The sequence below is a fragment of the Rutilus rutilus genome (genome assembly GCF_951802725.1).
Source record: "Rutilus rutilus genome assembly, chromosome: 14".
Lineage (NCBI taxonomy): Eukaryota > Metazoa > Chordata > Actinopteri > Cypriniformes > Leuciscidae > Rutilus > Rutilus rutilus.
Genome location: NC_140219.1, coordinates 20,025,649 through 20,044,003, shown reverse-complemented (window position 1 = coordinate 20,044,003; position 18,355 = coordinate 20,025,649). Strand labels below are relative to the sequence as shown.

At 37.8% G+C, this 18,355-nt stretch overlaps 1 protein-coding gene across 1 annotated transcript in view; it reads right to left on the bottom strand.

The window, feature by feature from the left end:
• Positions 1-1,540: 1,540 nt before the first annotated feature.
• The window catches only part of fat1b (FAT atypical cadherin 1b), a gene marked incomplete at its 5' end in the record, with an annotated part of 37,221 nt that continues 20,406 nt past the window's right edge, over positions 1,541-18,355 (bottom strand). The window contains 14 exons of the mRNA XM_084429738.1: positions 1,541-2,889; positions 6,060-6,179; positions 6,547-7,145; positions 7,231-7,341; positions 7,442-7,595; positions 8,363-8,825; positions 8,900-9,051; positions 10,448-10,579; positions 10,804-11,605; positions 13,316-13,504; positions 13,650-13,793; positions 13,945-14,082; positions 16,049-16,263; positions 16,348-16,737. Coding sequence (XP_084285864.1) covers positions 2,492-2,889; positions 6,060-6,179; positions 6,547-7,145; positions 7,231-7,341; positions 7,442-7,595; positions 8,363-8,825; positions 8,900-9,051; positions 10,448-10,579; positions 10,804-11,605; positions 13,316-13,504; positions 13,650-13,793; positions 13,945-14,082; positions 16,049-16,263; positions 16,348-16,737 — 4,007 coding nt within the window. The 3' untranslated portion in view covers positions 1,541-2,491. The remainder of the gene's footprint in view (positions 2,890-6,059; positions 6,180-6,546; positions 7,146-7,230; positions 7,342-7,441; positions 7,596-8,362; positions 8,826-8,899; positions 9,052-10,447; positions 10,580-10,803; positions 11,606-13,315; positions 13,505-13,649; positions 13,794-13,944; positions 14,083-16,048; positions 16,264-16,347; positions 16,738-18,355) is intronic.

Sequence of the window (18,355 nt, the reverse complement as noted above, 5' to 3'; positions counted from 1 at the left end):
TAAAACCGTTCGTACGCCAGAACCTGCGCAGAATTCACTTTATAAATCCCAGTCAGCGGAAGATTGTGCGCACATGCGTCTCCTCCCCGAAATAACCATATATGGAGCTTACAACGCCTAGTTTTACTATGCAGATCCTCATCTGCATATCATTTGCATATGATTATTCATCCACGTGATAACGTTTAACGGTACAAGACACATTACATTAATAAAAATCAAGCAGTTGCCTATCCTTGCCTTGTTTTTGAATACATAAATCAAATAGTGTAAAATACATTTCAGAGAAAGTTTTTCTCAATCTTTTCCACTGGCCGAATTGTATTTTTAATTGATACGTTTAATGGAAACAGATAGGCCTTGGGCATTATTTGCACGAAACTATTTTCTCAGACAATCTGGTATTATCATGATAAGCAGTTATCTCTGTGGTTAAAACATTAAAACAAAGCATGCCAGAGGAAAAGTGTTCAAAAACACTGCATTAACAACAAATATTTCTATTGACTGAATTTGAATATAAAAATGTTGTAACTTCTCAGTAATGATTTCATGTTTAAGTGCTTAACTCCATTAGTTTAAATCATTATTTTATTTATTTAAACTGTTATTTGCGTCAGTTTCACTAAACGGCCCAACGCGCTCGCTGGCGCGGACATTTAAGAAGGGATGGATATTTGCTTCAAGTGGCAGGCTTGGTGAGTGAAATTATATTTGTATTATCTTTCTGTATATGTTAAATTTTCTTTAGATTTTCTGTCTAAAAGTGACCAAAAAGACACTTAACTCCAGCTCACCATCAGTGTCGCCAATTCCCTTTGTCTCCAGAATGTGCATACGTACGGCTCAAAGTTTGCTTAAAGGTGCGCACATTCTCCCGTCAAGTTTGTTTTTTATAGATCACAACCTTTGCGTGGGAACTGGCGTACGTACGTTTCCAGCCCCGTTTTGTGCGTACGCACGCTTTATAAATGAGACCCCTGGTCATTTTAGAATGTTAAGTTCTACTTCTGTAGTTATTTTGGTTAAAGTAACTCAAAAGTAATACAGGAGTAATGTAACGCATTACAATTCTGATACAGTAATATTGTAAGATAAAGAATTACTTTTAAATAACAGTAACAAGTAATGTATAATGTATTACAGTTTGGAAGTAACTTGCACAACACTGTCCTCAGATGATTTTTTTACCTCACCATATGAACACAGAGATGCTTTCTACTCCCCAACCTCTTGCTGTTGATTGATGTGCAAGTTACTTGTTAACAGAGACCTTCAGGTTATTTACAGTCTTAAAACAACCACCAAAAGAATATGAATGCATAAATGAGACAGAATAATGTATGTCTTAAAAATATTTTCATTTATGTACATACAGAACATCAACATTTCAAAGAGTCCACAAGGAGAGCATAATACATTTTACAGACCATACATTATTGTGTAAAAAAAAGAAAGAAAGACAAATACAAATACATTTTCTTTTTTATGTTTCTAAAAATTTTAGTTGACATACTTAAATAATGCCTCTTGCTGGGCACTGGTCATTGACAAACCTCAGTAATTAAATACTTCAGGGATTATTGTCAAATTTGTCTCTGATTACCCAAAACTAACTTATATCATATATTTCACAACAGTAAAATTCTCACACTGACCATATCATTTCAATGACAACATTTCTTTTTATGTCAATTCATGTCAGCATGGGGGAAAAATGTTTGTTTAATTAAAGCTGAAGTGTGACATTTTTAAATACTTCAATATACTATAAACAATGGCTAAACCAATGGCATGAGTTTGGGGTTGGACTACTCTATATATCTCTCTAAACCAATGGCAGAAGGTGGCAGTGTGGTTCTGTAATTCTGTTTGGTGAAGCTAGTGGCACAGAAATGACAGTTATTCACAATAATTTCAAGGTGCACTCTGTTTTTCTTTCCTCATAAAAAATGCACAAAAGGAATGTATAGTGCTATAAAAAATATAGATGTTTAAAATCGCATACATAAAATTAAGGCCAATCATATCGGAGGCCAAATACTGATTTGGACATTTTCACTTGCAGAATAAATCATGGCTGACTGTGAATAGCACATTTGACTATGATGGCATCGATAACTAAAAAACAATACTTTACTGTGATGCTTCATCTATATCACTAGGTGAGAGTATAAAGTCCAAGGACTGTCATGTTGCCACAAATTTTTTGAAGAAAAAAAAAATAACAGAGTGCACCTTTAAAGTAAATCTAGGAATGCGTGTAACAGTGACATATCCAACCATACAAGATTTGACTTTAGGAATAAAGACATGATTCTGCATGAGAGACTAAAGGTGGTTTCAAATCAGAGCACATCAACCCACCAGTGTCACACCTTAGGTGTTACCAACCACAGCTTCACTAAGATTTTCACGGTCACTGACTGTAGAATTGAATTTCTAACCACTGGCTGGCAAGTCTGAGTAAGTGAGTTTAGAAGTGTGTGGCTCACAAATGACTTTCCGAGAAATCGTTAATCTCAGCAGGTCCTATAGGTTGGCCCTGAGGCATCTCAAAGGTTGTTTCAATGGGCCGTGGGTAGCCATGGCTGTGATGTTGACTGAGCAACATGGAGTTTGACCTTGCTGTTAGGTGGATAACATGATGGACCTCTGGTCTGGTATGCTGGTCGTACTCTGGAACTGCGGACATGTCAGTATTAAGAGGGAGAGCTGGAACTGGCAGGAAGTTCTCAATGTCACCGCCAGGAGTAAGGTAGCCCACGTCAAGAACATCTGGAGCGGTGTGCATAGAGGAGGACATCTGTACAAATTCATACTGGAGAAAACCTTGGACCCCAGGAGTGTAGATATTCTGCAGCCAATCTGAGGTATCCCAGTAATAGCCTGTTAGAAAACCAGACAGTTGTACACATTTATCGGAGATGGAAAATTTGTTAAGCTCAAAATATATATATTGTAGGTACTGATAAACAGAGTCACTATTGTAAATGTTTTTACACTACAACCATTCAAAAGTTTGGGATTGGTTGAATTTTTTTAATGGTTTTGAAAGAAGTCTTTTCTGCTCACCAAGGCTGTATTTATTTGATCAGATAAACAGTAAAACAGTAATATTGTGTATTATTATTATAATCTAAATCCACTGTTTTCTATTTCAATATATTTTCAAATGGAATAGCAAAGGTGAATTTTCAGCAGCCATTACTTTAGTCTTTAGTGTCACATAAACCTTCAGAAATCTGATTTGGTGCTCAAGAAACATTTCTTGTTATCATCAATGTTGAAAACAGTTGTACAAATTTTTTGTGGAAACCGTTTTATATATATCTAAAAAAATAATAATTGTGGATTCTATGCTGAATAGAAAGTTCAAAGGCGCAGCATTTATTTGAAATAGAAACCTTTTGTAACATTATAAATGTCTTAACTGTCATGTTTGATCAATTGAAGGAATAAAATCATTTAATCCTTGATGAATAAAAGTATTAATTTTTAAAACAAAAAATCTTTCCGACCCCAAACTTTTGAACAGCAGTGTATATTGTCACATCATTCACAGCTGCAAGCAGCTCCACAACAAACACATTTCAGTAACGCTCACAGGTATCTTCAGACTATGCTTTGATAGTTCTGAGGCTCATTAATCTTAGACAGTGAGAAAGATCTGAGCACAGTTGGTTTGAAAGAGATTGTTATAACTCCTCCGAGTTAGAGAAGATTAAACAGCAAAGTGCCCCTGAGATCGATGCCAGTGCATAGAGCAGAACTTGTTATAGGCAATTCACAAGAACTGATCAAATTCACACAGTTGTTCAGTGTAACCAAGCTTGCTAAAGCAATGGAGCATGCATGAAGGGTCTGATAAACTACAAAACAGAAATAACCACTGTCATTCTCAGAGTACCAAAGCTCACAAGAAAAAAAATAACTAATTCAAAATGCCAAAATGAATCTCTTAAAATGTCCATGCAATAACATTGGTCAGTGTTTATCAGCTGAAGTGAGTTAGAGAAACATACAGATTGATGATGATAAATATGAAACAACTAACATGATGTGATGTACATACTGTATACCTTTTTCACACCATGTCAATCATGTTTTGACAGGGTGTTTCACTTTGAAAGCTTGTAAAATGTAAGAATAAAACATCAGTTATTAAATCTTATTTTACAATTCTTTTAATTTCATAAAACTTTACAAAAGACCGTCTCCCAGTTTCACAGACAAGGCTTAAGCCTAGTCCCAGACTAAAATGCACGTTTGAGTTGTTTTAACTAAAAGCAACTTGACCTAGTCTGTTTTGTCTTAAAGGGATACTCCACTTTTTTTGGAAATAGGCTCATTTTACAACTCCCCCAGAGTTAAACAGTTGAGTTTTACCGTTTTCGAATCCATTCAGCCAAACTCCGGGTCTGGCGGTACCACTTTTAGCATAGCTTAGCATAGATCATTGAATCGGACAGGACCATTAGCATCTCTCTCAAAAAAATGACCAAAGAGTTTCGATATTTTTCCCATTTAAAACTCTACTCTTCTGTAGTTACATCGTGTACTAAGACCGACGGAAAATAAAAAGTTGCGATTTTCTAGGCTGATATGGCTAGGAACTATACTCTGATTCCTGCGTAATAATCAAGAAACTTTGCTGCCGTACCATGAGTGCAGCAGGCGTAATGATATGACGCAGCGCCTGAAAATAGGTCTAATAGGTTAGACAAACTTAGTCCCGGTCCGTTGGAAGTTACTGAGCTGGGGACTATTTTCAGGCGCTGCGTCATATCATTACGCAGGAATGAGAGTATAGTTCCTAGCCACATCAGCCTAGAAAATCGCAACTTTTCATTTTCCGTCGGTCTTAGTACGATGTAACTACAGAAGAGTCAAGTTTTAAATAGGAAAAACATCAAAACTCTTTGGTCATTTTTTTGAGAGAGATGCTAATGGTCCTGTCCGATTCAATGATCTATGCTAAGCTATGCTAAAAGTGGTACCGCCAGACCCGGAGTTCGGCTGAATGGATTCGAAAACGGTAAAACTCAACTGTTTAACTCTGGGGGAGTTGTAAAATGAGCCTATTTCAAAAAAAAGTGGAGTATCCCTTTAAGATGCACATCAGTAATGTTTTTTTCTAAAAAAAAACTACTAATGTCCTAATTGAACTAAGGGATATCCAGTCTTAATCTAACCCCTGTCTGTGAAACCAGGGCCATATGTATTAAATCTGATTCTGATGATGGTGTTCGGTAACGTCAGGTCTTCTGTAAAGTCACTATAAAATGATTATTAGAACAGTAAGAATAGTATATCACCAAACGAATATTACACTTCTATTCCAAACTTTGTGGGTCAGTAAGATTTTTGAAAGAAGTATTTTATGATCACAGACACTGCATTTATGTGATCAGAAATACAGAAAAAAACAGTAATGTTGTGAAATATTATTACAATTTAATATAACTGTTTTCTATTGTAATATATTTTAAAATATAATGAATTCCTGTGATGCAATTTTCAGCAGCCATGACTCCATGTCTTCAGTGGGTTTTTTTTTGGAATTATTTGATGATAGATGATAGAAAGATCAAAAGAACATAATTTATTTGAAATTGAAACCTTGGTTTTACATTATATTATGTCTTTACTGTCACTTTTGATCAATAGAATGCGTTCTTCATGAATAAATTGATTAATTTATTTCAAAATAAAACAAAACCCTACTGACCCCAAACTTTTGAACGATAGCACCATAAGGCTAAACACATTCTAGTCTAAAAGAAAACATGAATTGGTGACTAATACTCTAGTTCTAATTAATCACATGCATAACACTTACACTGCAGTCTGTTCAGAATCTCTGGTCAGATTTAATCCATATTGGGGCTGAATTCATTATAGACACAGACACAAGTGAATACACCAGTGCACAAAATAAAAAATAGATGCTCTACAGAAAAATACCTACGTTTGTCAGATTTGTGCATTTTTGGAAAAGTCTTGTGTGACTAAATTATCTAATTTCAAACTTGAAATTTTTGGTTTGTGCAACTTACTGTTGTCATCCGTGAACTCTGATTGGAGGGAGCAGATGGACCGCAGCCCTCTATTATCACGAGAAAAAGAAACACTGTCGTCCTCAATTTCTAAACAGGAAGTCAAGTCTTGGATTTTTTCTGGAAGAATGAATATACAAAGAAGGAACAGAAAAGTAAAGAGCAATTCTGCAAAGGTCATAACTAGGACCAACTGCTAAACACCTGACTATTCATGAATTAATTTCAAGAACTCTTTTGTTGTTTAAAGGTACCCTCAGTAACTAGTTTTACACCTAAAAATAGTCTTAAATAATAAATAAATAAATAAAAGCTGACAATCTACATGGAGGCCACATGTGGAGATCACACGACCAGCAAAATAGTACTTGCTTTTTTACTGAGCGCATAAACTGAAGTTGTGATATACTTTTTTCTCATATGACGTAAATCTGCATTAAACGGCTTCTCGAACTTGAGGCCTCCTGAAGCTTCAGACTGCACTTACCATCATACTCCTCATCCCAATCTGCTTGTATGGAATCCTTTTCCGAGTGTGAATGGGATGCTTTGTGATGTGGTAGGTTAGGGGCAACACTGCACACAGCCACAGTCTTCCTAAGACCAAAGTGTGGATCTGGCGTGAAGCTGCTGAACTCAGGCACTGAGCCTCGGTTGTTTCGACATTCTCCAGGAATGCTGGGTGCGTAGGAGATGGGTCGCACCGGGACCTGCGGCGGGGTGTCCGGGCAGGATTCTTTTCGGGCTTGGTTGTATACACTGGACCTCTGAATGTAAGAATCAACATCTTTGTACTTATCAAGGTCTTTGTCTCTCTTGCCAGATTTGGAGGTTCCTTTCCACACTATTAAGAAGAGCAACGTCAAAACAAAGATGGCTGTCAGGAATGCCAGCATTGCGACCAGTTCTCCAATCCAAGAGTTCCAGGATGAAGATATAAGTTGGTTTCTCACTTCTGTGTCCATCTCACACAGTCTCCCACTGAATCCCACCAAGCAAGAACAGTTAAAAGATCCATGTGTGTTGACACAACGGCCGTCATTGAAGCAAGGCCTGTCCACACACTCGTCGATATCAATCATGCACCTAAAAAATAAAAAATGCTCTGTCAAACATACAGTACTTGAGGAAAGTACTAAGATTTGTTAAGAGGTCGATAATAACAACAGACCTTTCTCCTTCGAATCCTGACTCACACTGACATATGGGTCCATCAAGACTGTCTATACACTGTCCACCATTTTGGCACGGATTCTCCTTGCAGAAAGGACCTATCTGACACCTGCGGTCATACAGAGAGTTTTGGGCATACAGTAATTATGTCCCATTAGAAAATTTTGTAGTCAAAATTTCACTTGTACAGTACATTGAAAGTGCAGTACCTTTGTCCTGAGTACTGGCCCCTGCATTTACAGGAGTAGTCCAGGTTATTCTGGATGCAGGTTCCTCCATACAGGCAGGGGTTGGAGTCACAAGGACTGATCTTGACCTCACAGTGAGTCCCAGAGAATGAAGTACTGCATTTACAGGCATAACCTGTGAGAATATCAATGATTTAGCAATAAACCAACTGATAGATATAACATGGAGGTCAGATAAAGATGTATCATCTACAGTGGAGTTAGAAACCAGAAAAGGTTGGAGTTAGAAAGCAAAAATGTTTCTGTTATTCTAATTTATATTTAACCCATCATCAGATCAAATATTAAAATGTAGTTCTGGGATAAATTTAAAAATAGGAAACATAGTTACACAGTTACACACACTTTACTCAAAATTGCAACTACACTACCATTCAAAAGTTTGGGGTCAGTAATAGTTTTTAATTACTTAATTACTTCAAGTCTATATTTATTTGGTAAGAAAACAACAACAGTAAAACAAAAATATTGTGAAATATTATTACAATTTAAATGAATGGATTTGAAAAATGTAACGCATCCTTGCTGAATAAAAGTATTCATTCAAGTCTTACTGACCCCAAACACTCCCAATGTGACTTAACATCTCACAATGAGACTTTTTTTAAAAAGTCACATTGTGAAAATGGAATATAAAGTCACATTAGGGGACATAAACTCCTTCAAGAAGTAAAGTCATAATTACTTTGGGTGAACTAAGGGCTAATCCTGGCTTAATCTAAACCCTGTCTGTGAAACTAGGCCCATATGTATTAAACATAGAGGGCATGTTGATATAGCTGATTATGGTGTTCAGTAACTAGAATAATTTACTTTTATATTAATACAGATACGGTTAGTATGTTATTTTCATTAATCTACAGTATGTGGGGTTCAGTTTACCTCCACTCTGCCTCATCAAGCAGCTCCCTCCATTCAGGCAGGGATTACTAGAGCAGTCTGGAGATGGGAAGAAGACACAGCCAGGAGACACTCCTACCATGTCCTCAATGGCAACCCCTAATGGATCACTTGAGTCCAAGGACAGTCTCTGTCCATTAAACAGCACAGAGTCCATGCAGGCCTGTAGGCTGTTTGGTACAGGCAGATTGCGCCTGAGTCTGGAAATGAGACGTTGAGCGTGTCCACCCAGGACCACCTGGTCGCCCAGGTTTAGGCAGTGGAGGGGTCCGGGTGCGATGCCTGACGCAGAATGGAGCTGATCCAGAACTAGCCTGGCATAGTTCCCCTTCACTTCAAGTTCTACCATGTGCCACTGTCCATCATTCACCAGGACACTGTGCACAGAAACTGTGGCGAGACCCCAACCGCAGTCAAACTGGAACTGCAGTCTGCCTCCAACTATCTAAGGAATACATACAGTCAGTATTAAGAAAATTCAAGAAAATGAAATTAAAGTGATTTAATATTCTTTTATACCTCTAGAATGCTGTGGCCTGTTCCTCTGGCAAGCATTACTGTTCCTTCTCTTGAGAGAGTTTTTAACTTGAGCGTGAGCTTCACTTCTCTTGTGCTTTCTCTCAGGCGATATTTAATATAGCTGCTCTGACTAAATGTCATTGAAGATCCTCCTTAGAACATAGAGGGAAAACAGGAAATAAAATTAGTAGCACATTAATTAAAATAAATACAGATGACATTTAAGTTTGGATCATGGTTGCATGTGTCTATTTTACAAACCTTTATACTGGCTGGAAAAATAAATGTCTAACTAAATCATTTTAAGCCATGGAAAATTTTAGAAAATGTCATGCACAGAACACCCATACTAAAATGTTTCTACCACAATCTCATTCTGCCCCACAAAGGGAAAACCCAGAAACTACTAGAACTGAGAAAATGGCCTAAAATTTCTTGACTGAATTTTGATGATTAGTTTTCATACTTGGATTTCTTTAAATCTTAGCATAGTTGTGCTAACAGGTCGCTCACAGGACAGTTTTAAATGTACAGTTACTGAGTTTTGCCTGCTTTGAAAGCTTCATACATGATTTGAAGAATATCCCATTTTAATACTAAAGTGTTACCGTCATTTTTGTAATAGCAAAATTAACATGTAAACCCACTTGTAACGATTCTAACAAAAGAAGTATAACACGTGGTTGTGGGGGTCAGAGATAATTAGAGTCCCCCTGTAGTGAAAATCAGTGTTGTTTGATTTGTCTATGTGGTGTTTTTAATGTTTTAAGACAAACCATGTACAAATTAATAAGTCAACATCATCGCTGAGTATATTCTCCTTAAAACGGCAGTGAACCAAAGACAGTCTAAGAAAGATTGAACCTTTGAAATCGCTGGTGTTTCTGACGTCACAAACTACCCTGTAACCAATCAGGTCAACGTGTGATCGTCAACCAGTGGATCTTTGAGCTGGTGTGAGTGAGTGGAGGCGGGGGATAATTTGCATATTCATAGAACCGCGTATACTAAATGAGGTAAAGGTGTAGCCCTTACATTGAATAACCTGAATAACATTCAAGCTATTTTTAGGCATGAAGAATTTTTTTTCAAGGAAAATCTTTTTAAATGTCATTTTGGTGATCAAAGATGAGTTTTAAGGGATACAGTTATTGACTACAGGGGGACTTTAAAACTGTCAAGACATTCTCGTTAAGGATATAAGGGAGGATACCCATTATCAGCTGAAGAAATTCACTTCTATTATCTTGTAGTTGATTTACTGTTAAACACCTCATAGATCCTACTCAAGGGAAGCTGAAATTATGAAAAAATACCCTTGTGTTAAATTGCGCGTGTAAACATTGCTTCACCTAGTGATTAAATCTGCAAATAGCTGAAAATGAACCCTGTGTTATTGTACTTAATGAATGTGTGTTTACACTACACACTAAAAGCTTGCAAATTATTATTAATTAAGTGAGCGGGGAACAATTTAATCTGCACCTGTGATGGGTCCTCAAGATGACACTTCTGTCTTATCTGATAAGGAAATTAATGTACTGTTACCTGAGCATTTGACTTTGGCACCACCTGTGCATATGCAGCTGTGTTTTTCTTTCCCAAAGCCTGACACACACTCATAGCCCTCTGGACATGGGTTGTTCACACAGGTGGTTTCATGCTTCAGGCACTTACTGTCTGAAAAGCAGAAGGTAGTTATTTTTTTAATTGAGATTAAAATTAGGTTTCAATTTAATTGTACTTTACTGAATTGGCATGATTGGTTTCCATATTGTCAAAGCACCAGTACACATAATCACTTTTCAACAAATAGTTTTACTTTTATGATTGTTAATATAATAATAGTACAATAGTTAATAGTAAAAATAAATGTCACATTTTATAATGGTCACATTGCATACCTGTGCAGAGGCATTCGGCTGTTATGTTGTGTTTAGGAGTGACATAGCTGACTCGGGCAGCGCTGTATGTGGCCATACTGGTCTGGTTAAGCAGGACCACTCGTCTGCAAATACTCCTGGGACATTCAGAGCTTGAGCACTGACTATTCAAAACCCTCACTACTTGTAGTCCTGTCATCTCTTTGATGGCTGCTCTGGAAGAGTTGAGCTTCTGAGAGAGGGCTTCCAGCGAGCTGGCGCCTCGCCCTGGTCTCTCAAAGAACAGAAGAACATCCAGACCGTCGTTCATTTCTGCAGGCTGCAGACTGATCAACTGCATGGCGCCCCTGCGGACTCCGGCTACACTGCGGATAGCCTTTTGGACGTTTTTCCAGTGGTCCTGGATAAAATCCTCAGCAGAGATGCCAGAAAAGCACACAGAAACCGAACTGTCCAGCATGTGCTCTGTGACCCGCAGCACGTTCACTGTGACACTGGCTAAGGCTGAGAAACGACCGTCACTGACTGAGACATTAAGCTGGTAATAACCCGCGTCCAAGCCTCCACGGGCCAACAATCTGCCATCCTTGCCAATGACAGAGAACAAGCTGTGTGACTGTGGCTCCAGACTGAACGTGAGCGTGTCATATTCATCTTGATCTGTGACGTGGACCTTGCCCAGCATGCCTCCGAAATACTCATCTTCCAAGATCATGATGAAAACATCCAGAGAAAGCACTGATGGAGGATACACACTCGCCTGTACTACAAGCACACTGACAGAAGTGACTGATTTCAGTGGGGGCCTTCCATTGTCAGACACCTGGAATCAGATACAGACCATTTTCATTTTAAATATGAAACTAAGGTAATGGTTTGCAATACCTTTCATAATTCTCTATAACCTGTACATACATATAGTTCAAAACTCCATGAAACCTTTAATATTTTCCTTTTATTCAAATTTGAACGTACATAAACTAACCTTTTAAGCACTGAATAATATTTTTAAATGACAATTTAATCAAATAGAAAAAAAATAATAAAGAAATGTAATCTATACACTACCGTTTGGGGGCAGTGAGATTTTTAAAATGTTTTTGAAATAAGTCTCTTCTTCTCACCAATTAAGGCTGCATTTATTTGATCAAAAACACAGTAAATTATTGTGAAATATTAATACAATCTAAAATATTTATGTCTATTTTCATATATTTTAAAATGTAATTTATTCCTCAGCATCATTACTCCAGTCTTCAGTCTCACATGATCCTTCTGAAATCATTCTAATAAGCTGATTTGTTGCTTAAGAACTATTTATTATTATCAGTTAGAAAAAAGGTTGTGATACATTTTTTAAAGATTCTTTGATGGATAGAGAGTTCAAAACAACATCATTTATTTGAAGTAGAATTCTTTTGTAACATTATAAATGTCTTAACTGTAATTTTTGTTCAATTTAATGCACCCTTGTTGAATAAAAATATTAATTGGGGTGGGGGTGGGGGGGTAGTATATACAGTATATAATAAAATATAATATTAAAATAAATATAATATAAAATGACACATAATAATATAAATCAGATTTAAAATATGTCTATAATTTATTATAAAATTATGTGTTTAATGTATGCAAATTCTGTCAATATTATAGAACAGGCACAGGACCAGAAATTGTGGATAGGAAGGATTTCACTTGACTGCAATGACACTTGTTCAACACAAGAGGGAACTTTCAACACATCAATCTTTAAGAATGTCTGCTACGTATAACACAATCAAATCTTCCACTAACAGGTATATTTTGTTAACAATAAAGGAATTATGCATGTTTTTGATTTAATAACAAATGTATTTTTTAGGTTTACATACATAATTCTGTTCTCAGCCTACAAATCAGGCCATCACCTTCTTATCATGCATAGTTTGTCCAAGTCTGAGCCAAGGAAGCCTGCCATGAGCCCAAAGTATTTGCAGACACTGGTTAAGTACCTTGAACCTTGTATTATTTCCTGATTTCAGACATTTTTTTTGCTTCGATTCATTTGGTTGCAGAACCTGATTTCACCAAGTATAACATGTTCCTGGATCAACATCTTTGTTGATTCTGGAACAATATTGCAACCAACCAATCAGATTTGAGGGACAAGTTTACAGTTTATGTCAAGTTTAGGCTTACAACAAGGGTGCTTCACCTATCATTTCCATGTGATTTTATGGATAACTTATGGGTAGGGTTAGGTTTAGGGGTAAGGATATGGTTAGGATTGAATTTTCAAGGCTCAAGGCTCTCCTAATGCAACGTTTAAGGCTCTCCTAATGCTCTTTTTTTATTTCTAAAGAGAAAATGAACACCTATAGAACCCCATTCTGATGAAAAAGTAACTTTTGCACTCTATCAGTGAGGTTTCTGGTCCTCTGGCTGTTTGTGAAGGACCCACTGGGATCTGTGAAGTTCAGTTCGAGAAACATTGCTCTAAAAGTCCCCTGAAGGACTGCTACACAACAAACGGACAAAGCTCAGTTCTCACCTGCACATGGAGTATGTGTTGGCCCTTTCTCAGTGGTCCAGCTGTCTTTATCACACCCTGCTGGTCTATGCTGAAGGGGCTTGTCTCATCACCCTTCAGAATACTAAAGGAGAAAGGAGGCCCATTTTGGGGGTAATCACTGTCTGTCACATTGAGCCGTAACACACTGGTCCCTGAAGGGAGATTCTCCTATCGAAGAGAGAAAGATACACAGAATCATTCCAACAGACCTGAGAGATTACACCATCACCTCTCACTGAGAACTCAGGCATGGAGTAAGAAAAGAGTGCGTTGGATTTAATTTGCTCTACTCTACAGGAGAGAGTGGTCTTGCCTGGATGAGGAGACTGTTGTTAGTCTGAGAGAAGACAGGTGGATTATCATTCACATCAGACACAGCCATGTTGATTACAGCGCTGTCGGATTTGGGGGGATTTCCACTGTCGGAGGCCAGCACGACCAGCATGTAACTTTCTACCTAATTTAAAGGAGAAGAAAAAGGCGGACAAGATGGAGTCATCCTTGGCTTTCGCAAAGGAATTAGAAACACTGTTATCAAGACCTGTGAAGATCATTTCAAAGCCCACCTTTCCATAGTGAAGGGGAAGAAGTTACTTAAAAAGCATTACCTTTTCCCTGTCCAACGGATGGACAAGTCGAAGTTCACCACTGACTGCATCCATGATGAATGGACACGTTTGGTTGTTGTCCTCAATGGAATAGTGGATTTGGTTATTTAAATGCCCATCAATATCATTCGCTAGTACCTAAGGAAAAAGATCATTGCAATTGATGAAAACCTGTTTATCTCACATAAACTATATCCTACATCTTTCTATACTGGTTTAGCAAACCAACCAAAATACTGTTTCATCATTTTAATTAGATGTGCATACTGCTCACACAAAACTTGCCGGCACAATTCCAGGGTGTACTGAGTTTTTCATGCGGTTATTCGGTTGGTGTTCTGAGTGATTTTTTAGCACGTTACTGCGTACAGTACGTTGTTGCCAGGGCACTTCTAGATGGTTGCTAGGGTATTTGGGGTGATTGATAGGCAGTGCTGGGGAGTAACTATGTAACTGAGTTACGTAATTTAATTACAAAATAAATGTAACTGATGAGAAAAAAATGTGTAATTAAATTACAGTTACTTATGAAAATGTTAACGTTTACAAAGGGGGTTACATTTGAATATTTTCTGTAAAAAGTTAGGATTTGGTGAATATAATTTTTTTGCTGTGCCTGTTTTTGATGTACACAATGGCTCCTGCTATTTAAAGGCCGTTTAGTAAAGCAATACCATTCTGATGCTTTTGATTGGTTCTCTTGTTTGAATTTGTTCTAATCTGTCTAAGAGTTGCCACTATGGCGAGTGATAAAGATGCGTTCCAGTGCTGGAAATTAGAAAAGTAATCAAAAAGTAATGAACTTTTCATAAAGTATGAATACTTTAATAAAGTAATTGAAAAGTTACACTACTTAAATAGGGTAACTTTAAAATCTGTAACCTTTTACATTTCCAAAGTAAACTTCCCAACATTGTTGATAGGTGATCGGCTATGTGACTGGTAAAACAGATCATATTGGCCCTCATTTATCAAAAGTGCGTACACCAAATTTCCAGCGTACACCTGGCGTACACCCAAAACCACGGTGACTTTGAGATTTATCAATATGGACGTTGGCGTACGGCACGCTCAAATCCTACGCCAGCTCAGGAGGTGGTGTACGCACGTTTTGAGTGCGGGAATGCGCAGAAAAACAATTCCTAACACCACAAAACGCACTGACAAACTAAAAGATATGATATATTATGACCCACTGTAAAAAAAACAACAACATAGTAATTATAAACTTCAGTGTTTATTTTTGTGCAACATGGACTTCAATGTTTAATTTGTGTGACTTTACCAAAGCATTTGAATTGTAGGCATATGTATTCCTTAAGTTGCGAGCCTGTGCGCTTCACCTGACGTTTCAAGCCTGTTTATACTTTCGCCTGGCTCCGCAGCGCGAGTCTCCGCAGACTGCGCGCGCACCTCCCCAAACGGACGAGGCGTTTATACTCGACGCGCTCGCAGTTGTACTATTCTTTGAAACGATGGTTAGGCCAGGGTTAGGCCCGGCAGGTGTGCACGGACTGGGTTTAGTAATGAAAGGCTTTCAATGACCAAAAAAATAATTCAGACTGACAAAATAATAAAAATGACATTCTTCTTCTTTTAAATAATAATAATAATACAAATAATAATAATAACGACATTCTTCTTCTAAATAACAATAAGCGTCATTAATAATAAAAATCTAGAAATCAATTTTGTTTCTTTCCACTTCCCTGGTTTCGCTTTCTCTTTCTCAAAGAAGTTTCTCTTCTTTGCCGTCTTCCGTGTGTCCATGGCGTAAAATGAGGGCGTGGGGGGAGCGGAGACTTGAATATATAGGTGCGTGTTATTCTAATGACGCTCGTTTTCAGCCGCGGCATTTATCAAGCGCAGGTATTGCGTACACCTGGATTTCAAAGGTACGCACAGCTTCATAAATCAGGCGGTGAGAAGAGTGTAAGCATAATCTTACGCCAACATATACGCCCGTTTCTACGCAAGAATGATAAATGAGGGCCATTGTGATGAGAAAGTGAACCTAAAACATAAAATACAAAACATAACTACCTACACTATGGACCACTACAAGGATAAGGTGTATCTTAATGCAAATATGCTAAACACTTACCGTCAGCACTGTGCTCCCGAGTCTGGCGTCCTCGCTGACAACAGCCGAGTAGATCTTCTGGCTGAACACAGGGCTGTTGTCATTGATGTCAAGGAGGTGAATGTTAACAGTTACTGTGTCACTGAGCGACTGTTTCCCTCTGGCGGTGGCTTTCACTGTCAGGTAGTGCTGTGGAGACACCTCATAGTCCAGCTGCTCCATCACAAAGATGTCACCTGCAAACACAAACATTCATTAAGTGATCCCCAAATCCACAGTGGAGTCCTCTTTGAGTAACTGTGTGTATATGTGTGTGTCACCTGTCTGTGAATCAATTCGGAAAGCTCCTTGCTCGTTGCCACTGGTGATAGAGTACGTTGTCTGGGAAGTAATTTCTCTGTCCCTGCTTGCAGCAAAGACATTCAGAAGCTTAGTCCCTACCGTAACGTCTTCAGGAACAGAGGAAACGTAGTCCTTGCGCTCAAACACTGGTGGATGGTCATTAGCGTCCAGCACTGTCACCACTACAGAACTGAGAGAGGAGAGTCTATGGGGAGAGCCCTGGTCTGTAGCACGTACCCTCAGCACATGCATGGCCTTCGTCTGTCTGTCCAGGGACATTTCTAAACTGATAATTCCTGAGCTCTCCTCAATTGAAAACAGACCTCCGGCAGAGTCCTCAAACGAGTAACGTAATTTTCCATTCATCCCTGGAGATAAAGAAAAGGGAAAGAGTATTAGGAAATGTCAGTTTTGGAGGTCTGCATTAGATTTCTAACAGCCTGTATTAGATTTGTGGCAGCAAGGCACTGGGATCAAGTTGTTGGTGGTGGAAGAAGGCTGTCTGAGAGTAGTTTTATTCCAAAAAAAAAGAAAAAAATTCTCATTTCTGTGAATCAATTCTTTTGAAGTGTTCATTTCAGTGAATCTGGGCAAAAAACTTTGAATACATTGAGTCCCCTTTCCCTCCTTTCATTTAAAGCCAGAAAAAAAAACATTTTCTTTGTTTTTTTGCAGAAATAGTCAGAATTTAATTCTTTATCAGTGATTAATATGCTGTTAACTCTGAACAAAACACAATAGTAACAAACTCTTGTATAGTAGAGTACTCTTCTAATATCTGAATATGCCAGAGCTGTGGCACAGTGGGCTGTATAAGACATGTCGGCTCGCAGGAAGCAAGGTTTAAGTCCACCCTCTCAAACCACTCACTGTAAAAAGATATCTTGTCAAATTTACAGTAAAAAACTGGCAGCTCTGATGAAAAAATGCCACATGAATAGGAGTTCATCGTAAGTGGGCTGTCCATAATACATGGTGTACAGTGTGAACAGAGGGTCATAAACACAAAACCAAAACAGCATCAGGGTAACACATGACACTAAAATAATGAAATAAACATAACTAAATAACAGAAAATGTAACACAAAAATGAAGGTAACTTGCAATTAACCAATAAACAGGTTTATACTGTAGCCTTTTTTTGTAAAGGCTTTTTTTTTTTTAAGTGCTTCTTTCTACAATAGTCTTTACTCCACGAGAAAGAAAGAAAGAGTTGACAAAATCATTAGTTGAAAATTTGTTGAAAAAAAGTATTTAATAGGTAAAAGTGTATTTAAAATGAAATTTGTAAGTGTTTTATAGTATATCCAAGGACCTCTGGAGTACATGTACTTTTTTAAAAATCTTGGCTTTGAGCAGGTCTGAATTAACCTCATATTGTGACATAGGCTAAATAATGTTTGGGCCCCCGTGTCTAGAATGCCTATGCATAAATCTGGCACTGGCTTTGAGCAATAGAATAAAATTTACTGTAAACAAGAGAAGCAGTGGCCTGTGCTGTGATTTGGAGTCTTTGTAATTAAAATGACCCCCTTCCTAATGACAAAAACGAAGTCTAAAATAAAGACACATTGCTGAGAAGAGTAAACATTTAAAAGTCTGACCTAAATTGAGTAAGTGGGCAGAAGAATGTCATTATATAATTAAGTCATGAGTGGGTTGAAATGATAACATTCGGGCTGGGAGAGCGGCTGGGCTTGCAATGAATCCCAAGTGATGCAAAATTTGTCTGTCCCTCTAATCTAATCCTTTCATGACATAGTGAGGCAGGAAGGCAGAAATATGATCTAATTGCTTCTTGTTGGGTTAATTTGCAGTTTATATACAAAACATACTTGTTCTCATGCTCATTAGTGCAATGAGAGCAGGCCTTGTTGTTGGTGTCGCCCGGTCGTCCAGCCTAATTGCATCTGACTAATTAACGCCTACGAAAATCGACAGAGCTGAATGAATTGAAATTAATCACTTCACAATCTCCTCTCCAAT